The sequence below is a fragment of the Chinchilla lanigera genome, unplaced genomic scaffold, assembly GCF_000276665.1.
Source record: "Chinchilla lanigera isolate Chin_1 unplaced genomic scaffold, ChiLan1.0 scaffold00015, whole genome shotgun sequence".
NCBI lineage: Eukaryota > Metazoa > Chordata > Mammalia > Rodentia > Chinchillidae > Chinchilla > Chinchilla lanigera.
The window spans coordinates 2,758,361-2,782,234 of record NW_004955416.1 but is presented as its reverse complement, the minus strand read 5'-3'; the positions used below and the strand labels follow the sequence as shown (position 1 = coordinate 2,782,234).

The following is a 23,874-nucleotide window of genomic DNA, read 5'->3' as shown; positions in this document are numbered from 1 at the left end:
TCTTTGAGAAATCTCTATACTGATTTCCTCAGTGGTTTTACTAATTTTCATTCCTACGAACAATGCAGGATGGTTCCTTTTTCATTACAGCCACTCCAGCATTTGTTACTGTTTGATTTCCTAATGATTGCCATCTTTCCAGAGTAAGATAGAATTTTAGCTTTCTTTTAATTTGCATATCTGTGATGGCCAGAGATGTTGAACTTTTTTTCATATATTTGTTGACTATTTGTATTTCTTCCTTTCTGAAGTGTCTGTTCATTTATTTTGCCCAATTCTTGAGTAGGTCTTTACTTTTAAGTGGTTCGTTTGTTTGTTTAAGTTCTTTGTATATTCTAGGTATTAGTTCTCTGAGGAATTGCTGGCAAATTTTTTCCCATTCTGTATGTTGTCTCTTTACTGATTGATATGTTTGCTATACAGAAGATTTTTAGTCTGATATAATCCAGTTTGTTGATGGTGTTATTTCTTGTGTGATTGGTGTTCTGTTTAGAAAGTCCTTTCCCACGTAGTATATCTTCAAGTGTTTAACCTAATGTATCTTCCATATGGTTTAGTGTTTCTGTTCTGATGTTTAGATCCTTCATCTATTTTGATTTTTAAGGATCCAGTTTCATGCGTCTACAAAGAGATAACTGGTTTTCCTAATACCATTTGTTGACTAGGTTATCTTTCCATTAGCATATGCTTTTGGCCCCTTTGTCAAAGATCAAATAGTTAAATGTGTCTGGGAAGGTTTCTTTGTCTTCCATGCTGTTCCATTGTCCATGTATCTGCCTTAGTTCCAGTACCATGCCATTTTTGTCACTATTGCTTTGTAGTATAGTTTCAACTATGGTATTGCTATGCCACCTGCTTTGCTTTTATGGCCCATAATCACTTTTGCTATTTGGAGGTCTCTTCTAGTTCCATATGAATTTGAGAATTTTTTCTCTTGATTGATAAAGTATTCAGTTGGCATTTTGATTGGCACTGCTGTTGCAAAGAATATATTCTCTGTTGTAGAGGGATGGAATACTCTGCATATCTATTAAATCCATATGTTCAGGGATGTACTTCAGCTCTGATATTTCTTTATTGGTTTTTTGGTCAATTTATCTATCTTTTGTGACAGGTGTTAAAATTGCTGATTGTGCCACGCATGGTGGTGCATGCCTGTAATCCCAGCACTCAGGAGGCTGAGGCAGGAGGATCCTTGCAAGTTCGAGACCAGCCTGGGCTACAAAGTGAGCTCAAGGCCATCCTGAACTGCATAGTGAGACCCTGTGTCAAACACACACACACACACACACACACACACACACACACAAATTGCTCATTGCTAATATTTATTTTATCTTTTAATTTCAGCAGTTTTTGTTTTATGAAGGTAAGTGCTCCAGTATTTGATGTGTATATATGTTTATCAGTGTTATCTTTCCTTTTTGAATTACCTTTCCTTTAACTAATATGTAGTAACCCTCTTTGTTTCTTCTAATCCATTTGAAGTTGATGCTTATTGTGTCTGTTAGTAGAATTGCTATCCCTGCTTGTTTTTGGTGTCCTGGTGCATTAAATGTTGCTTTACATAGTTTGATTTTTAGTGTATGGGTATCTTTTTGGATTAGATAAGTTTTGTGAATGCAGAAGATTGTTTGATTTTGTTTTTTCATCCAGTCTGCCAGTCTGTGTCTTTTGATTAGAGAGTTGAGGTCATTAACTTTGAGATATATTCTTGAGATGTTTGTTATTTTTACTGGTGGTGTATCATTTATTTTGCTTTCTGGTGTTTTCTGTTATTGGTTATCTACTGAACTCACTAGTTCCCTTTGTGTTTTTAAGTGTGTCTAATCCTGTGTATCTACTGAGAATATTCTTGAGTTTTTTCTCTAGAGCTAGTTTATCACTTACATTATCTTCTGAGCTGGTCTTTTTTCATAGAAATACCTTATTTCTTTTTCTATTTTTAAAGATACCTTTGTGGGGTAAGTTCATTTGGGTTGGAAGTTTTGCTTTTAGGGCTTGAAATACTTCACTCTAAGCCCTTCTGACCTTCAGTTTTTCTACTGAGAAGTCTGCTGTGATTCTGACTGCTTTATCTTTATATGTGATGTTTTTGTTTTTCTCTGGGTACTTTTAAAATTCTGTTTTTTGGTAGAATATCTGCAAATGCAATGAAGATATGGTTTGGTGAACTTGGATCACAAGTTTTTAGAGTTTTATAGGCACCATTTGTATTTTAAAATCTTACCTTTGGGAAATTTTCTTCCATAATTTATGTAAACATGTTAATGAATATATCTGTGCAATCTTCTAGCATTTCTGTAACTCCAGCTAGGCTTACATTGGCCTTTTATTTATTTATGTCTTTCTTGTTCTCCTATTTTCATTTTGGGTTCTTTGAGCTTTTTATCATGATTCACTATTTTGTCCTCAGTGTCAGACACTCTGTCTTCACCTTGTAAGACAGAATAGCATAATTAATGACCCTGAACTATACATTTACAATTATTAAATTGGTAAATTTCATATTGTGTATATTTTACTCTAATAATAAAAATAAATGTAGCATTTCTTCCTTCTGTCAGAGTATAATCTAAATTCTCTACTGTGGCATATAATCCTGGAAATGCAGTGGCTTCTTCCTAGTCTTAGTTTCATCATGTAGCTAACTATCTCTTTTTGCCAGCATTGACATTTCCTCTGTTGTTACTAGTAGTGTCTTTTTCCCCACGTGCTTGCCATTTCAGTTCTTGCCCTACAATTTGAGGAAATGTATTTGTTCCTATGGCTATATTCAAACTTTGCTTCTTTAGTTTGGACCCATGTTAGATCACTTACTCACTCCTACAGTGGAGTGAGTGAAAAAGATAGTAGTAGATGCAAATACAGGTGAGGGGGATTTGTCTTATTTTGAGTAAGGTATGACCCCTGAAGAGTTCTGAAGAGACTTGAATCATTTTGTTTAAGAATGTAGAGGAAGCACTGTGAGGAACTTCTAGTAAATTTATGGTTCACTGAAGGTGAATACTCAGTTATAATTCTGAGCATGGACATTGACTTGTGTTTTAGTTCTATCTCTGTAATTTATTACTGGATGGGCTTTGAGCTAGTTATATTTAACTTGGCCATCGTTTCTTCACCTTTAAAATGAAGATAATGAAAGCTCCTTTGAGGTATTATTGGGTTGAACACATGGGATAATACAGTGTTAGTGTAAGCACAGTGTTTTGCTGATAATTTCTTGATAAATTCAGTGAGTGAATGTTGGATCAAGGTGAAGTGTGAGTAATAATATTATATCCAATGAAGAGTCTTCAAAAAATTGAGTTTCGGGGGCTGGGGATTTAGCTCAGCGGCAAAAGCGCCTGCCTGGCAAGCGCAAGGTCGTGAGTTAGGTTCCCGGTACCGGAGAAAAACAAAAACAAAAAAACAAAAAAAAAAAAAAAATTGAGTTTCATGAAATATGAGTGATATTTACATATACACATTTCATTGTAGGCATTATAAATAGACTCATATAACTTATTTTTCTTTACAGTACTGTTTTACTTTAGAACAGAATAATCCTATTTATATGCTTCATTTTAAAAGTTATCACAAACCAATCAATGAAATTTCCACTGCTGCCTAGAAGATTGACTTAGAAAAGACCTTCTGAACAAATTAAACATGTGCGACCAAACTATTGTTGCTTACAAGTTAATACTTCTTGGTATTGCTTTATTTTTTTAGCAGAGTTTGAGCAATTTAATCTTTAATTTATTTCTCTTGTTAATTTTTGGTCTGCATTTCGCTGAAATTCTCAGCTACGTTATCCTTAGCAAGAAGAGTGCCTTGGCCACTTAAGGAAAGAAAATAACTGTAGTCCTGTACTTATTTTCACTTTAATAGTTCATGGGATTTTACTCTGGGATGACTTAACACTGTAAGATGGAGACTCAAAAGTGAAATTATACATTGATAGTTTTTAAGTGGAAATAACTGACAGATTATTCTGATCTTCTGCAATTTCTTTGTTATTTAATTTTTAGCATTAACAATGTTTCCCCTGTTTAATTGAGAAAGCTCACAAAGGGAGATAATAATGCTGCAAATTAGTGGCCTAGTAATCTGTCATGAGTTCACTGTTTAATGGGAGAACTCCAGATGGTGATCATTTCGCATATTAGGCATCTTTTTATATTGATGATGCTAAGAAAAACAAATACTTTCTTTTAACAAGTCACTTAGGCAAAAATTTTAGTGAAATGCTTGAAGAGCTTAGTTGGAAATTCTTAGTGTCACTTTCAGAATTATTATATATAAAAGAGTAATCATTTCTGTGGTTATTTTTATTAGTTTTGACTTGTGTGATTTTACCAAATGAAGAATTAGAAGTTTAAGAAAAAAGCATCTAATACTTTACAAGCCATATAAATTTCTACTTTAGTTATGCAAGCCCTAGAACATCATTGGCATTCACAAATGTTTCTTATTTAATAATGTCATGTTGCCAGAAGTCCAAATATTGCCACTCAGAGCTATAATGCAAGTGTGCTTCTTTAATGAATGGTTCATATTAAAAATGCTAGAATGCCTTTCAGATGAAAAGCACTTTAAATTCAAATCATTTTTTTTCCTCAACAGGCAGGAACTCATTAACAGAATAATACTGCTAGCTGAGGCATTTTTCAAGGAAAATAATATCTCTGATAAATGCAAGCTGCATATCTTCTCATCTTTAGAATAAGTAGATCTCGTTTTCATTTGTTAAGAAAAAGACAGCTTTTTTTTCAATTTATATTCTTAGCTTTTTGAGCCAACTTTTCAGTATTGAGACAAATAAATATAGGATGAAGACCATCTTAATTTGGTTCTAGATTTTTACCTTTAAAGCTTCCTTCTGAAGTAGAGATCACCACTATTACCATAAAGTCAAATGCCTTCATCAGCCCAGTCTGAATCTGGGGTGCCTGTTTTGCTGGATATAGTGAAGTTTTATATATGAAAAAGAATATAGCATCAGGTACATTTCTTAAATTAATTTATTGCTACACTTTGGATACACATGATGAAAATAATTATCATAAGGAATTTGTACCTGTACATGATATATCTTGATTCTTCTTTTTTCCCCATTCCTGTCCCTTCCCTTCAACAAAATCCAGTTCTATCCTTGTGTTTGTATGTTGGTACTTTAGTGTACTTATTGTTGATAGTAGTAGTAAAAGAATTTTTCATTTTCTTCAAAAAAAAAAAAAAAAAGGCTTGACTTTATTTACACATATATAATATGTATGCCGGTACCTATGTACAGGCATTTCAGGTTTTGCAAAGCTCAGCTCTTTGCTACATAGTGCTTTCCATCATCATTGGAGAAACTTAGAGATGACAGTGGCTTTTCTTCAACATTAACAATTAAAAATCTATTATAAGAATTATGGCTGAATATCTATATTTAGCCCTTAGATTTTTAAACATTTTATTGATGTATTGTCCCTTCCTAAGTAAATTATTGGTGTGTTGTTTTGCTTGAAGGTGGGTGTGGAAAGATAGTGATAACAGTGAAGCTGTGATTTTATCAGTCTATATGTGTTTGCTTGTGCCCTTTCTATTGGTACAATTGTCAGTATAGGTTATAGGTGCCAGGACTAGCTTCCTAGTCATTTGTAAATGTATTTCACATTTTCAAAGATTGTGGAGATTTAAGCAACAAATCAACAAATTTAAGGAACAAATCAATCTCTTATTCCTTCTTTTCCAATCAGATCATAGTGTTGTGGAATTTCCAAGAAACTAGAGAGACCAGGAGGAATTTTTCAGGAAGACTTTAATGGTACACTGTCTCAGCCATTAGAAATGTGCAAAACTAGGCTGGGCCCCGAACTGAGGAGAGGTCCCCGTCTATACAATTTGTGACATTAAGTAGAGATACAGAAGCAAAACAAAAGCATTTAGTCATCCTAGCAGCTAACCCTATCTTACTCTTGAAAGAAAACATACCCTGTGCATCTCAAGATGTTGGAATGCTATGAAGCTTCTTTATAACCCCGTTTGTTAGTTTTATTGGAGTTGGTATCCAGTATTACTCCCTCCAATGGTGGAGCTTCCCATGAGAGAGCTGCCAGAAGTGTCTTCCTTATCAGTGAGAGAAACACAGGACCATGGTGAGAAATCAGCAAGTCTGCATTCCTGAGGGAGGGCTTGCCTGAGGAGTTGCTTGCCTGAGCTGGGAACATTTTACAGAAGGATAAAGAAGCTAAGTTTCTGCTTTAATAGCTGACTTCATAAGAATTCCTTAATGTCCTTTATTTACAGTATGAGAAAGATAATGATAATCTACTGCAGGGAGCACATTTGAGAGCAGTATCTAATATAAATGTTTAATGACATTATGTACTGCTGTTTCTATTACTATATGATACTATTGCTGACTTTATTTCCTGAGTGGTGTTTGTATGTACATCATTTATGGGGATAACGGATAAGCTAAATAGTTTCAATTTATATCTGCGAGCCCATGACTTAGCAACGTGCCAGGTGATTTAGGGTTCAGTCTTTATCTTTAAATTGTCTGCTTCTGGTAAGCTTTTAAATTTTTTAAATTTTTAAAAATTTCTTCTTTGGTCATAAATGCTTGATAAAATAGCTTTTAGTTACCTACTTGACAGAAATATAGTTTAACATATATTAAACTTCAAATTATTTGAATTGTTTAGAATTTAGCAATAGATATTCATGAATAATCCTGAAGTTCATTCTTTGAAGAATTTGGTAACATATACATCTTGCCTTCAAATATTCATTCTTTATTCTATTGGTCATGACTTTCTCCTCAATGGTACAGTAATCTTTCTCATTTTAAAAATAATAGTTTTGTTGAGTTTTTGACAATATATGGTAGTATGTAAGAAACTGCGCAAGTGTGGTTAGTGAACAGACCTCAGTTTAAAGGCTGAGTATTCTGCTTCCTAGCTGTATCAAAATGCATGGGTTAATAATCTTTTTTAGCGTATTTCATTTTAATAATATTTTGATTGTTATGAGAAGTAATTGAGATAAGTACCTAGTATAAATCTTAGTGTATTAGTAACATTGTTACTTTTTTCTTCACTCTTTATCAAAATTCTCTGTTTATACACCATTACATGCTTTTGTGTTCTAGTATTATGATGACTCTTTCCAGTATCTTTGCTGAATTTTCCTTTTGCTCTTTCTCCTTACATACTGGATTTTAACCGTCACCTCTTCTGTGAGTCTTGTTTCTTGAAGCTTCTATGGCATTTTGTTTGTTTGTTTGTTTGTTTGTTTTTGTAGGGCTAGGTTTTCAACCCTGCGCCTCACACATGCCAGGCAAGTACCTTACCACTGAGCGATATACCCAGGCCTGAAGCTTCTGTTTGTTGCTGTGGCTTCCTATGTATGGTGACAATCTCCACATATTTCTTTATATTCTGTTGAGCACGAGAGTTGTATCCAGTGTTCCTCAGATTATTACCTATTTTGGATATGAACTGAAATGTATTCCCACAAGATTTATACTATGTTGAAAACCTAACTTCCAGTGTGACGGTATTTGGAGATAGGGCCTTGGAGAGACTGTGAGTTTATGAGCGTTGGGCCCTCATCACAGGACTAATGCCCTTATAAGAAGAAAACACGAGAGCTTCTTCTCTCTCTCCTTCTCTTTTCCTTGTGAGGACACAGTGAAAAGACAATCATTTACAAAGCAGGAAGAGAACCCTTATTCGAATATGACACTGCTGGCACCGTAAACCCGAACTTCTAGCCTCTTAGGAGAAAAATTTCTGTTATTCAGGCTACTAAATCCATAGTATTTTACTACAGCAGTCCAAGCCAAACTGACAGATACTTACTAAACAAATTGAACACAGTATATGCAGAGCTACATACATTCAGTATTTTCTTTTAAAATATTTATTCCTTTTCTCATTTAATCATCATTTAAACTAGAGTCATTGCTTTCATCCTGTAAGCATCCCTCTGTCCCTATTTGCTTCCCAAATCTTATTCCTTTTCACTCTAAATTGTTTTTGGAATTTGGCCTCTTCATTCCTCACTTGTTTCAGAAGAGATTCCTTTTCTTTCTTTCCTTCTCTTTCTCCTGAACACTGACTGATACAAGGTGTATCTTCCTATATGTAAGTGTCATCATCTCTTACTTCTTAAAATCCTACAGTGACCAAAGAGAAATAAAAATACATTTTCACATGAAGATGTAGAGGACAGTTCATAGCAGCTTTATGTACAAGAAGCCAAACTGGAAAACAACTGAATTATCCACCAACAAGGGAATGAGTAAATACGGTATGTTTATGCAATAGACAAAATGGAAAAAAGAAATAAGAAAAAGTTGATATACCTACAATATGAAAGATTTTGTGACAGTGAAAACAAGAAGCTAGAAACAAGGATACATTTTACATAATACTATTTCTAAGATATTCAAGAAAATACAAACTAATTGGATTAGTAGCTGCCTCAAGTCAGTAGCAAGGAGAAGTTTGAGCTGTAAAGAAGAAGAATTTTTGTGGAGTCTGGGTGCTGGGCATTAAACCCAGAACTTTAGACTTGCTAATAAGCAATGCTGCACCAGGAACTACACCTCTAGCACCACAGCGAATTTTTTGAGAATAATAAAAATGATCTGTATCCTCTCATTGAATTGCGTTCATTAAATGGATGCAGTTTATTGTAAATAATTCTGTGTTTTATATAAAAGAAATCCTATAAGTATAGGTTCTCAGTTGCCTTCAGGGTGGAGGCCTTGTATCTCAAGTACCTTATTCCGAGTTACTTTTTCTTTTACTTACTGGTGTGTTGACTCCAGTACCCCACACAACTTATTGTCTAATGTGCCAGGTACTTTTATTTTGTTGTCATGTCTCATATCCTTCACTCTGGATTGTTCCTCAGCACGCTTTTTCCATTTCTCAACAACAAAAAATGTCCTCAAAGAGTGGCCCCAGAGTCCACACCTCTGCTAAAATTTCCTCAGCCTTTTGCCCCCATGTCACTCTCTTTATCCCTTGTTTTTGTGTCTAACATCCCCAGGAACAGGAATAATTTTATTAGTAACACCAGCATAAAGTATCGACTATGGAAAACATTTTTTGTTTCGTGTTTTAACATTAAGTGGAACAGTAAAGGAATGATAACATACAAATTAGCATTACCATTATCATTGGAGGAGGTTGTATGGCTGATTTATTTGTTGTTATTTTTTGTTGTTTTATTTTTTGTTGTTTTTATTTTTGAAAAATAAAAGAAGGAAAACACATAAACAGACAACATTTACAAGATAGCACAAGAACAACACAAACAATACAGAGTTACAAACAAAATGGTAGGAAATTATCAGTGCTTGTATTACATATTGATATCTTCAAGGTGGTTTCTCAGGAAAACTAATACAGATATGCACTATTGATCAATCAGGTAATCATTAACTGTTTCTTTCAGTAAAGCAGTACATGACAGTAGTTCAACTATGTTAGCTATTCTCTATATACATACTTACATAATTTCCCCTTCTTTCCCCAAACCCCTGTTGCCCTTTACTTTTGAGCATTTTCCTTTAGTTTCACAATGTCTTTCATAGGTCCTAGTTTTTATTCACTCTTTCAGGTCTTACACTAGTTAGACAATGTGGTCCTTACACATACAGGTCTGATTTATTTCACTTATGAGTATGGTCTCTAGTTGTGACCATTAACTATGAAAGTCTAGAGTTTATCTTTCTTTATACCTGAATAATATTCCATTATATAAAGGACCACAATTTTTTTATCCAGTCCTCAGTGGGTGGACATTTGGGTTGCTTCCACAATTCAGCAATTACAAATTGCATTGCTGTGAACATAGATGCATATATATCACTGTGATATGATGTTTTTAGTTCTTCTGGGAAACTACCCAGAAGGGGAATAGCTGGGTTAAATGGAACCTCCAGATGTAGTTTGCTGAGGAATCTCCATCCTGATTTCCACAGTGGTTTCACCAGTCTGCATTCCCACCAGCAGTGGAGAAGAGTTCCCATTTCTCTACAGACTTGCCAGCATTTGTTACTGGTTGATTTAATGCTAGCCTTTCTTACTGGGGTGAGATGGAATCTCAGTGTTGTTTTAATTTGCATTTCTCGAATGACTAATGATGTTGAACATTTTCTCATGTATTTATTTTCCATTTGTATTTCTTTATCTGCGAAGTGTGTATTCATCTCAGATGACCATTTTTGGATTGGGTCTTTGAATTTGGGGGGCTGATGTTTTTTAAGTCTTTGTATTTTCTAGATAGAAGTCCTTTGTCCGAGGGACAGTCAGTTAAATTTTTTTCCCAATTTGTGGGTTTTCTTTTTACTGTGCTGGTGATTTCTTTAGATGTGCGGAAACTTTTCAGTAGAATGAGATTCCAGTTGTTGATACTTTGAAGTGTTTCACGTGCAGTTTGGTTTTTGTTCAGGAACACTCTGCCTACCCCTATGTCTTCTCGGTTCTTACCTACTTTTTCTTCCAATAGATTTAGTGTTTCTGTTTTAATATTGATATCTGTGATCCATTTTGACTTGAGTTTGGTGCATGGTGATAGTCTGGGGTCTATTTTCCGTCTTCAGCAGTTGGCAATCCAATTTTTCCAGCACCATTTATTAAAGAGGCTATCATTCTTCCAGTGAGTTTGTTTGGCCCGTTTATCAAAGATTGGGTGGCTGAATTTGTTTGTGGTTTGGCTGTTTCTTCCACTCTGTTCTGTTGATCCTCAGGTCTGTTTTTTAACTGTACCATGTTGATTTTATTACAGTAGCTTTGTAGTATAATTTGAAGTCAGGGACCGTGATTCCACCTGACTTGTCCATGTTGCCCAGGATTGCTTTTGCTACTCTGGGTCTCTTCTGGCTCTAGATGAATTTAAGGAATGTTTTCTCTAGATCTGTGAGGTATTCTAATGGTAGTTTAATGGGAATTGCATTGAATCTGTACAACAATTTTGGTAGTATGGCCATTTTCACAGTGTTGGTTCTTCCTATTCACGAGCAAGGAATATTTTTCCATTTACTGAAATCTTCTTTGATATCTCTTTTTCCAGAGTACTGTAGTTTTCATTGAATAGATCTTTTATTTCTTTTGTGAGATTGATTCCTAAATATTCCAATTTCTTGGATGCTATTGTGAAAGGTATGGTTTCCTTAATTTCTCTCTCACTCTGTTTGTTGTTTGTGTATAGGAATGCTATTGATTTTGGGGTGTGGACTTTGTATCCAGCTACACTGCTGAATTTGTTGATTAATTCAAGGAGTCTTCTTGTGGAGTTTTTGAGGTCTTCCATGTAAAGTATCATGACACCTACAAATAGTGATAGATTAACTTCTTCCTTTCTTATCCTTATTCCTTTTATTTCTCTCTCTTGTCTAATTGCTCTGGCTAATGGTTCCAAAACTATGTTGACCAAGAGTGGTGACTGCAGACATCCTTGTCTTGTTCCTAAAAGCTTTCATTTTTTGTCCATTTAGTATGATGTTGGCTGTTGGTTTGTCATAGATGGCTTCGATGAGGTTGAGGTAAAGACCATCTATATCTATTTTCTGTAGAGTTTTTATCATGAGTGTATGTTGGACTTTGTGAAAAGCTTTTTCTGCATCTATTGAGATGATCATGTGGTTTTTGTCTTTGGCTCTATTGATATGGTGTATAACATTAATTGATTTGCAAATATTGAATCATCCCTGCATTCCTGGAATGAATCCGACTTGCTCATGGTGTATGATTTTCTTGGTAATTTGCCACATTCTATTTGCTAGTATTTTATTGAGTATCTTTGCATCTATATTCATTAGAGAGATTGGTCTGTAGTTCTCTTTTGTGGTTGGATCTTTCTCTGGTTTTGGTAACAGTATAATACTTGCCTCCAGAAATGAGTTAGGGAGAATTGCTTCCTTTTCAATTTCATTGAAGAGTTTGAGGAATGTTGGCATTAAATCTTATCTGAATTTCTTGTAAATTCGTGCTGTGAATCCATCAGGGACTGGGCTTTTCTTTGTCAGTAAGTTTTTGATCACATTTTCAATCCCCTTAATTGATATTGGGTTGTTCAGGATTTTTATATCTTCTTGATTCAACCTTGGTAATTCATATGTATCTAAGAATCTGTTCATTTCTTCTGAGTTTTCTATCCTATGGGAGTAAAGATTTTCAAAGCAGGTATTAATGATCTTCTGACTTTCTGTGGAATCTGTAGTAATTTTATCCTTTTCATTCCTTATTGCATGAATTTGTGTTCTTTCCTTTCTTTTTTTGATAAGGTTGGCTAGGGGTTTATCAATTTTATTTATTCTTTCAAAGAACCAACTCTTTAACTCATGTATTTTTTGTAGGGTTTTCTTCATCTCAATTGCATTAATTTCTGCCCTGGTCTTTATAATCTCCTCCCTTCTTTGGAATTTGGGCTTGTCTTGTTCTTTTTCTAAAAGTTTGAGGTGCAGCCTTAGGCCGTTTATTTGTTCTCTTTCTGTTTTCTTTATGTTTGAGTTCACCACTATAGATTTCGCTCGGAGGACTACTTTCATTGCATCCCACAGATTCCGGTAAGTTGTATTTACATTTTCATTTATTTGTAGGTAGTTTTTAATTTCTTCTTTAATTTTTGCTGTGACCCATTGGTTGTTCAGGAGGTTGCTGTTTAATTTCCAAGTGTTTATGGAGTTTTTGGAGTTCCTTTTGTCATTAATTTTCAATTTCATTGCACTGTGGTCAGATAATATGCACGGGATAATTTCAGTTCTTTTGCATTTACTTACGTATGCTCTATGGGCTAGAATGTGGTCTTTTTTAGAGAAAGTCCCATGTGCACCTGAGAAAAATCTGTATTCTCATTTGTTCATAGCTTTGGTTCAGATCTGTTATTTCTTTGCTGACTTTTTGTCCAGTTGACCTATCTCTTTGTGTCAAAGAGGTATTGAGGTCCCCTATTACAATAGTGTTCCTAATTATATGGGTTTTCATGTCTGTTATGATTTGTCTTATATAGTTTGGTGCTCCAATATCTGGTGCATACATGTTTATGATGGTTATCATATCCTCTTGCACTTTTCCTCTGACAAATATGTAGTGACCTTCTTTATGTCTTTTGACTGTTCTCTGTTTGAAGTTTACATTGTCTGCAAACATAATAGCTACCCCTACTGTTGTCTGGGTTCCTGTTGCATGGAGGATTGTTTTTCATCCTTTGACTTTCAGTCTGTGGATTTCCTTTTGAGTCAAGTGTGTGTCTTGTATAGAGCATATCATTGGATATTGTTTCTTAATCCACTCAGCCAGTCTGTTTCTTTTGACTGGTAAATTGAGGCCATTTACATTTATGGTTATAACGGATATGTGTTGACTTATCATTGTCATGTTATTTACTTACATTGGTTTCCTGCCTTTTTCTACCTGTTTAATTGCTTGCTCTTCTTGATGGTTCCTTTTTACTGTTTTTCTTAAAATTGTGGTCACATTTTTCTCTGTCTAGAATATCTTTTAGTATTGTTTGCAACAATGGTTTGTCACTCATGAGGTTCTTCAATTGTTCTTTGTCATGGAACTATTTTAATTCTCTGTTGAATGAGAGGGATAGCCTGGCAGGGTACATCAGTCTTGGTTGGAAGCTGTTTTGTCTCAGGACCTGTAATACTTCGGTCCAAGCCCTTCTTGATTGGATGATTCGTGTTGAGTAGTCTCCCATGATTCTGATGGGCTTTCCTTCATAAGTAATCTGTTTCTTTTCTCTAGCAGATTTTAATATTCTATTCTTTGGAGATCTGGGAACTTGACTATTATATGTCTGGGTGTAGTTTTATTTTGGTTGTGGTTATTTGGGGTTCTATATGCCTCATCAGGTTCTGTTTCCATGCTTGGGAAATTTTCTGCTATTATTTCTGCAAATATTCTTTTTATGTCATTTTTGTTGCTTCCTGCTGTTTCATTGACTCCTGTTACTCGTACATTATTCCTCTTTGTCTTGTCTTGCAGCTGTTGAACTGATTTTTCCTGGTTCCTTGTTGAGTTTAAGAGATCCTTTCTTTCACGATCACTAGCTGCCAAGCTGTCCTCAAAATCTGAAATTCTGTCTTCGACTTCATTCAAACTGTTTTGGCAGCTTTCAGTGGAAGCTTTGATTTCCTGGATGTCTCTCTGAATCTGGTTCATGCATTCAGAATCATTTCTATATTTTTCATCTAACATTTCTGTCCATTGCCTTTGTTCTTCTATTTTCTTATATGTTTCTTCTTCAGATGTGCTGAGCAGTTCTTTCATTATTATTGTCATTTCATTTTTTGCCTGAGAGATTATTTCTGATCTGATCTCTTCTGTGGCCTGATGAAGTTGTTTCTTTACTTCTATTGCAATCATTTCAGCTATTTCAGGTGTGTATGTTTACCAAGTTCTCCTATGTCAATGTCTCCTGGACTTTTTCTGAGTGGGGTGGAGTGCTGAGATTGCATTTTAGTCTTTTGTCTTGACATGTTTGGTACCAGATGCAGAAAGCTCAGTCTCCCTCTTCCTTGGCAGCTCAGCAAAGGCTGCTAGTGTCCCTAGTTTTCGTGGTGGTCAGGCTTGCCTCTCCGTGTCCACTGAGATGTACTACTTAGTGTGGGGTTTTCTGGCAGATGGTGAAGTATATCTAGTTCTTCCAGGTCTCAGACATGGACCGTGATGTCAGCTGATGGCAGACCGTCTGATCCAGCATCCCTTCGCAATTGAGGGTGCATGTATGACCCAGATTCAGGTTGAACTGGTGGCACAGTCCCAGTCCAGTGTACCTGTGTCCCCCGGCAGTTCAGGGTACAGGCAAACCCCAGACACGAACTGCAGGGTCAGCAGTTTGTGGACCACCTGATTCTGTGTCTCCAGTTAGTTGAGTATGCGCACAGAAGCTAGACGCAGGCCGTTCGAACAGGGATCACAGACTGTCCCTGTCTCTGACCTCCAGGAGGTCAGGGTGCAAGCAAAACACAGACCGGAACCACGGTGCCATCACCTCACAGACCACCCACTCACTCGGTGCAGGACATGCACAGGGAGGGCCCACAGGCGAGCCCTGTCGTGCCTTCTGAGTAAGGAGCTCCTGTTTGGCCCAAGGGCACAGAGGGCAGAGACTCAGACTGTAATGGAGGCAGGGTCCTTGGATGCCTGCACTGCCCCCAGGAAATAGATGGGAACTACCTGGTTCTCTCTGAGGCTTTCAGCTGGGAAGCGTGGTGTCAGCGTGTAGCAGCCTGCTGGATTCTGCATCTCCAGTCAGTTCAGGACGCGCACAGGAGCCAGATGAGGGCCGCTCAGTCAGCAATCAGAGACTGTGGTGTCCACGACCTCCCGAAGGTTGGGGCGCAAGCAGGACACAGGCCTGAACCGTGGTGCCAGCAGCTCATGGGCTGCCCCCTCACTGGGCACAGGGCACACGCATGGAGGGCCCACACAGGAACCCAGGTGAGAGTAGTTCATGGGTCTTCTGATTGAGGAGCTCCTGTCTGGCCAGGGCTCACGGAGGGCGGAGACTCAGACTGTAATCTGTATGGCTGATTAAGTTAGATAGTATAACTGGTGAGCACTGTGATTCAGCTGTCTAAGCTATAAACTGAAATTTGACAAAATGCCAAAAAATTATCAATGTTCCTTGTATAGTCTAGTACAAACCAGAGTTAGAACTCATGCATAACCTTGACACCATAATGTTAAGTGAAATAAATCAGACGTACAGGCTTAAATATTGCAAGGTTTTTCTTGTGTAAAATACCCAAATATAAATAAAGACCAAAATAAAAGATAAGTAATAGGAAGTATGGAGATAGATCTTTCTCAGATGGGAAGTGTATAAAGGGATGGAAGGAAGTGTGTGGGCAGGATGTGAAGATAGGAATTAAGATGTATTATGTGCATGCACCTGTTCCATACAAGGAATGTAAACATATACTGCAGACATGTGCAGTACTAATAAAAAATTTTTCAAAAAAAATAAAGACTCATGCATAATCCTGGATTCAGATTTGTTAATTTATAATGCAGATAATTTGTATAAAGCATATGGAAAGTTTTTATTGATAGACTAGCATGATATATTTGCTATGTAAAGCAGCAGGGCAGGGCTGGGGAGATGGCTCAGTGGCACAAGTGCTTGTGCAAGGGCCTGAGTTTGATGCCCAGTACCAAAAAAAAAAACAAAAAAAACAAAACAAACAAAAAAAAACAGCAGGGCAACCTCAGTTACAGTCTTTAGGTTGCTTGATCAGCATGGAATTGAGTAATGGGAAGTTGGTTTAAATGTGGGCTACCTTCTGGGACCCAGAGTTTGTATTTAACTGTTTTATGCAGCATATTCATTTGTAAGTAAGTTACGAGACAAGGCTAGTTATTTGGCTATATCTGTATACTAGCTTGGTCTCTTTTAATCTAGTGGTAATTCACTTTTCCTCCTGCTGACACGTTCACTGCTATCATTTTTACCTGTGTTGTTAAATTACTTTTTTTCCCCCAAATCATAGAAGTCATGGGTGAGGGAATGAACCTAGTTATGTCAGTTATGTCTTTCTGCAAGTAGCATTGTCTAGATGATAGATGTTTACCTTTTAAGGATCTATTTTTTAAGGATATAATTATGTTCAAAATGATTAAGACTTCAATAGAAGTCTTAATTATCTCCGGATTATTTATGATTCATTATGCTGGAAGTTTGTGGTAGCTAGGTTATACAGTTGAGTATTGATGGTTAGATGACTTGCAATATTGAGAAGTGATAATGAGCAAGAATGTTCAAGTTTAGAAATGAAGGATTGTTGATCAAATGAGAGAGGACTTTATTCAGTAGTAGCTGTAGTAAGAAGTGGTGGTAGTAGTAGTAATAGTAATACAAAAAGTTATAGAAGTAGTAAAATAATAAAGTTTATGCTAATGAAAGAAGAAAATGATTTCTGAGTGCATACTATGTGCTGGATACTATGTTATTTACCCAGCTATTATCTTCATAACTTTACAAATGAGGAAACTAATACTCAAAGTCAGAGATCCAGTAGTAAATTAGAGGATTGGGTTTCTACTGGGAGTTATTATTATAGTTGTTGAGCAAACATAAGTGCTAATCTTTACCTAAACAGTATTGAAGAACAGTTAGAAAGTCAATAGATTTATGATTCTGGAACTGTAGTTAAGGGTTATCAAATAAAAGTGGAAGAGATGGGAAGTAGAATTCCAGAGAAGGCATGTATGTTAAAAGGAAATAGGGCTGGGGATATAGCTCAGTGGCAAGGGCCTCCTCGGCAAGCACAAGGACCTGAATTCGATCTCTGGTACCCCACCCCCCAAAAGAGTGTCTGAATAAAAGAAAATAAATATCTGTTTTAGGGTTCAATGAGAATCATAGGATATTAGCAAATAGTAAATGAATAATAGCCAATTATTATTCAATACAAGTTTGATACTCTAGGTAAGAGACCACACCAGTGGCTCTTATCTTTGTTTCCATAATTTATAGAAGAATATGCATAGAGATATAATAGTACTTTACATTTTCTTAGGACAGAGATTCATATAAATAGTATAAGGATAGAACTAAAACTTGGAGTTTTGATAACTGCATTATTCTATAATCTGTTTTATTTTTGCACTTAATGAGGATCATAGTGCCTTGACTTTTTCTAATGGATACCGTGACTTTTATGAAAGGAAGTGGCTCAAAAGGTTAGAGAAAGGTTATAAGCAAGTGTTCTCACAAAGTTGCTAAAATAGTAAAATAAAGGAAATAGCTCTTTTCCTGCTGTGTATCAGATAAAGTTAATCATTTGTTTTGGGGCCTTTTGAACAGATGTTTCTCTATCATTTAGGAGGAGAATTTTTAAAATCATTTCATCTCCGAAGACACCAGCAACTCCTATTGTGCATTTATTTATTTATTTATTTATTAATCACATTTTTTAGGTAGAAAGGATAATTAAGTATGTCTCAAGGTCATTTTGGTATGTCTGAAAGTATGACTTGTTTCATTTGACTTTTATTTTCTATGTAGGTTTCCATACATGGTAAGACCACAATACTAATAATGAAGTCATTTCTATGAAGTAGTTTCTTCTATATGTATATATGTTAGGATAAATTTTCTTTTACATCTTCTTACAAAATTGTTACTGAGTTTGTCATTAGTAACCCATCCAGGTACATACTTTGTATCTATTTTATAGATAATATCTCCTTAGCTTATATCCATATTGTATATTATTCTTCCCTAAGTGTATTATATTACACTTTTTTTACATTAAATCTCATCGTAGTCCTGTCCTTCCAAATCCTCAAGTTTTCGTATCCATCAGTCTGCTTGATTGACCTTCTTTACTTTTTAATCCATCTAGCTTTGTATCATATGCAATCTGGATGGTATTTGAATTTACATTCTCTTTCAAGTCATTACTGTGTGTGCTGGACAGAATAGTCTCTGTGTCTTTGTGGGACAGTACTAGATGTACTGCTAGATGTGCTCAGTTATAACTGTACTGGTCATAATTCATCCTCTCGTTCTTCCCGTGAGATAATCTTAGCTTTATTATACCTTTATACAGGCCATGTCTCTCCTGTTTATGCTTTCTGAATGCTCCATTCTCAATCATCTTTTTCTAACACAGGCAAAAATTGTCATGTTGCCTTATCTATTTGTGCCATTGCTTAATTTGAAAGAAAATCTTATCATTAAATAGACATTTCTCGAAGGCTTCTATTGAACATTAGTGATACATACATGTGAAAGCCTTTTAGAAGTGCTTCTAAGTCTGCTTTCTCCATGCAAAGGGGTATCTATTTAGTTACATTTCAAGTGAAAGAATAACTGTGCCTTCTATATCCAAGAGGATGGTTTAAATAGATGTTTGCATATATTTTTCTGAATGTTACTGTATTTGCACAAGAAATTACTGTGCTTCAAAGGTTGTTAGATGAGACCCAGTTCATTTACAATTTTTAGACATAATACAGAGACATATTTACTCATTTTTAAAAATTCTATTTTTTCTTGTATTTTCAGGAAAATGAAGAAGTAGATGGAATATCAGTAGGTGCCATACTTTCTGACTACCAGCGTGTTCGAGTGGAAAATGTGTAAGAGAACATTAATTTGTTAAAAGCATATGTATTGTAAGAATATGAATAAAGGGCTGTGTGTAGAACTCCGTGGTAGAATGTATGCTTAATGGTAGAATGTATGAGCAGGGTGCTTGATAGAATCTCCAAGGCCACAAGAAAAAGAACAGAACATAAATGGAAAAGAATTGTATCCACATCATAAATATATCGTGCATGCTTTATGTGATAAAAGTTACCTAAGTAACAAAAGTCGTACTTTACTTTTTCTGTTCTTACATCATGCATGAGAAAACTCTTATTTACTATAAAGAAAAAGAAATAATATATAGTTAAAAATTCAGACCAAGAATGTTTGTATATATGTGATTATGGAAATTAAATACAGAGCCTAGCTCAGGCTAAGTAAACACTCCAGCACTGAACTACATCTCTATCCCTAAGGCAGAAATTTTTAAAGTGGTAAAAGTTATCTTAATTTTTTGCCTTCTTTAAATTAGTATATTTTTTTTCAGTTTTTTATTAGTATATATTTGCAATAAATATAATTGCATTCCTCATGAAGAGTTGGTACCTATACATAACACAACTTAATTTCATCCCCTCCTTCCTTCCTCTCCTGTCCATCTATCTCTATTGGTCCCTTCCCATTTGAAAAGATCTCCCTTTTTTGTATTATTTCTCTTTTATCTTTCTGTTTGTTTATATTTTGGATCTCTCATATAAAAGAAATTATGTAATATTCAAGCTTGTGTGTCTGATTTATCTCTTGTAAATATTATGGTCTGAAAGTGCATCCATTTTCCTACAGATGACTTAAATTTATCCTTCTCCGTTGTGTGGAGTACTCCATTGTATATAAATACCACATTTTCTATATCTGTTCATCTGTTGATGGCCATATATGGTGCTTTCAAGCTATTATAATTTGTGCTGCTATAAACATAAATATGCATGTATCACTATAATATGATGTCTTGGATGTCGTTGGGAAGATACTTAGAAGGGGAGATACCTGGATCAAATGAAATCTCCAGTTTTAGTTTTCTGTGGAATCTCCATACTGATTTCCATAATGGTTGTACTAGTTTACATTCTTACCAATGATATAAAAGAATTCCCTTTTCTCCCCACCCTCACCAGCATTTGTTATTTTATTTGATTTCTTCGTGATGACCATTCTTTCTGGAGTAAGATGGAATTAGAGTTCTTTTAATTTTATTTCTCTAATGACCAGCTAGGTTGAGCATTTCTTCATGTATGTATTGACCATTTGTACAACTTCATTAAAGTGTATATTTGATTTCATTTGCATAGTTTTGATTGGGTCTTTTACTTTGTGGGCCTACTTTTTTGAATTTTTTATATATTGTAGATATAAGTCTTCTGTCTGAGAAATAGCTGCCCCAATTTTTTCCCATTAAGTAGGTTTTCTTTTCATTATCAGTTTTCTGTTTTCTTTTGCTGTGCAGAAGAGTTTCTCATTGGATTTGTTCATATTTGTTGATTCTTGATACTATTTCCTGTGCAACTGGCTTTCTGTGGAGAAAGTCCTTGTCTATGCCTATAACTTCAACAGTTTTACCTAGTTTGTCTTTCTAGTAGGTTAAGTGTTTCTGTTTTAACATTTAGTTCTTTGACAATTTGAATTTTATTTTAGTACACAATGAGAGATGTGGTTCTAAATTCAATCTTCTGCATGTGGGTAGCCAATTTTCTCAGCATCATATATTAAAGAGCCTATCATTCCTTAAGTGAATGTTTCTATCAAAGATCAAATACAATAGTTGAATATACTTAGAGATGTTTCTGCATCCTCTATACTGTTCCATTGGTGCTTATACCTGTTTTTGTCCCAGTCTCATGCTGTTTTTATTACTGTAGCTTTGTAAGATAACTTCAAGTCCAAGATTTTGATGCCTCCCACTCTGCTCTTGTTACTCAGGATTGATTTTGCTATTCTGGGTCTCTTCTGGTTTCATATGAGTTTTAAGATTGTTTTCTCCAGTTCTGTGAAGAATAATGTTTTTATTTTGATAGAAATTGAGTTAATTCTGTATATCAGTTTTGGAAGTAGGACCATTTTGACTGTATTGGTTCTGCCTATGTAGGAACAGAGGATATCTTTTCATTTTCTATTGTTCTTTTCAATTTAATTTTTCAGATTACTATAGTTCTCATTTTAGAACTCTTTTACTTCTGTAGTTAGGTTAATTTCTAAATGGTTAACTTTTCTTTGTGCTATTATGGACAGTATTTGTTTCCTAATTTCTTTTCCAGTGGGTTCAAAATAAATGTACAGAAATACTGTTGATTATTGTGTATTGATTTTGTATCCTGCCACATTACCGAATTTGTTTATTAATTCTAAGAGGCTTTTGGTGGATTTTTTGGGATCTTCTATGTAGAAGATCTTGTCATCTGCAAATAATGACACTTGAATTTCTTAATTTCCTATGCATATCCTTTTTATTTCTTCCTCTTGCCTGATTGCTCTGGCTAACTATTTAAGAACTATGTTCAACCAGAGTGGTGGTAATAGACAACTAACTATTTTGGATTTTGTCAAAGGCTTTTACTCTGTCTCATGAGATGATCCTATGATCTTTTTTTCCTGCTTTTTTGTGCAGTATATTATATTTGTTTTTTGCATATGTCGAACTATCCTTACATCCCTGGGACAAAGCTTGTTTGGTCATGATGTGTGAATCTTGCTGAGGATTTTTACATCAGTTTTCCTTAAAGAGATTGGTCTGTATTTATCTTTTTTGATTGGATCCTTGTCTGGTTTTGTAATCAAGGTAATGACTGTTTCAGGAGTGACTTTGAGAGTACTCCTTCCCTTTCAGTTTCATTAAAGAGCTTGAAGAGTATTAGTGCTAGATCTTCTCTAAAGTATTTGTCAAATTCTAAAGTGAATCCACCTAGGCTTGGGCTCTTTTAGTTGGCAGCTCTTCAATTGTTGCTTCAGTTTCATTGCCTGTTGCTGGAATATTCAGGGTTTTTAAATCTTGATTCAGTGCTGATAATTTGTATGTAATCAGGAATCTATTTCTTCTGGATTCTCCAAATTTCTTGGCTTACAGGTTTATGAAGTAGTTAATAATCTTTTTTTATTTCAACAGCATTGTGATTTCATCTTTTTCATTTCTAATTGAATTTATTTGGATTTTTTCTTTCTTTTTTTTTATTTTTTATTTTAAAGAGTAAAAGAAGGATAACATAATAATAGGGGCTTACCAAATTACAGACAAAGTGGTAGGAAATTATCAATGGTTATTGTTTTACATATTGTTATCTATAAGATAGTTTCTCAGGAAAACAAATAGACAAATGATAGTGAGTTACAGACAAAAGAGGTAGGAGATTATCAATAGTTGTTGTACTATACTTAGGTATCTTCAAAGTGGCTTCTAAAGAATATAAATAGAACTACGCTTGAGTGACCTACTGAATAATCATTCAATAATTCTCAATGGTTGTTGTAGGAAACACATAATAATAAACATGGATCCACTTATGAAATAGGATAGGAACAATACAAACATTAGAGAGTTATGGATAGATTAGTAGGAAAATATCAATGACTGTTGTAATACATGGTGGTATCTTCAAAGTGGTTTCTCAGGAAGACAGAGATACACAAGAAGGATCTAACAAGTAGTTACAGCCTAAGGGTTGTCAAAAATCAAGTGAGCCGTCTGGGGCGAAAGCCATTTTTTTGTAGCATTTTCTCTCCAGCCTCCCATCACATTGGGACCCCACAACCAGTTAGTGTCCTCTCCCCAGCTGTCAGCACAGGCAGCAGGAATCCTGCTGCAGATTTCTCTGAACCTCCACCACAGCCTGTACTGTCAGGGGAAGAATGGCTTCCAGCGAGTCTCTGCAAGTATTGTGCAAGGTCCTCCTGGTTTACAGCTTTCAAGCGGCTCTCATGACCCCAGTCCACTGGACCTCTGACTCCGTGGGCTTGGTCTGCATTCTCATCTTCTCTGAGTCCTTGTTTAGCAGCTGCTCCTCCACTGGCTCTGGACCTTTCTGGTTCTCAATGGCAGGAGCAAGAGTGGCCCAGTGTATGGCATGTATTCCCAGGAGTTGTTCAAAGTTTGAATGATTCACACACATCCGTGGGTGGGCAACTGCAGTCGGTGCATGGTGGGCCATTTGTGTCACTGTTTCTCTGTGTCATGATAGAGTCAATTGAGCGGCGGCGGCCAGCCTAAGGGCCAGTGCACAACAGCACTCGCCGCTGCATGGCTCCCCGTGCACTGGGGGCCCTCCCTCCGGGAGCCAGGAGGCGGGAAGCTAGCCAGCTGGAAGACCGGCGCTCCCCGTGGCTCCCTGTGCCTTTCCTTTTTTTTTTAGTAAGATTCTCTAAGGGCTCATCTATTTTGTTAAATTTTATAAGAACTTCTGAGAGGATATAAAACCAGTACTCCTCATGGTTTCTCTTATATGAGAGACTCAGAATACAAATAAATTATGGAACAAAGTAAAAGATAGGAAATAGGAAACAGGAAGATAAGAACTTTTCAAACGGGAAGAGGAACAGAAGATGGGTGGAGGGGACTAAAAGGGGATGGGAAGAGAATGTGAAAAGAATTAAAATGTCTGTGTATTTATGCCAACTCTGCTCAATGGATATAATCATTATGTAGTGTAAACACATACTAATAAAAATAAAAACAAAGAAAAATTTACGAAAGGCTTTGCAAGGATTTTTAACTGCTGTGATCAGGGCCACTGTAGGCTTTTGAGCAGAGGAATCTCGTTATCTGTGTTTTAAAAGAAATCAGTCTTC

The 23,874-nt window shown here is 35.7% G+C and overlaps 1 protein-coding gene across 3 annotated transcripts in view; it reads left to right on the top strand.

Annotated features, from left to right (window-relative positions):
• Dph6 (diphthamine biosynthesis 6) overlaps positions 1–23,874 on the top strand; it is a 158,607-nt gene that overhangs the window by 78,096 nt on the left and 56,637 nt on the right. For all 3 annotated transcript variants that reach the window (XM_013512634.1, XM_005381183.2, XM_013512635.1), the window contains exon 4: positions 19,018–19,091. In XM_013512634.1, coding sequence (XP_013368088.1) covers positions 19,018–19,091 — 74 coding nt within the window. The remainder of the gene's footprint in view (positions 1–19,017; positions 19,092–23,874) is intronic.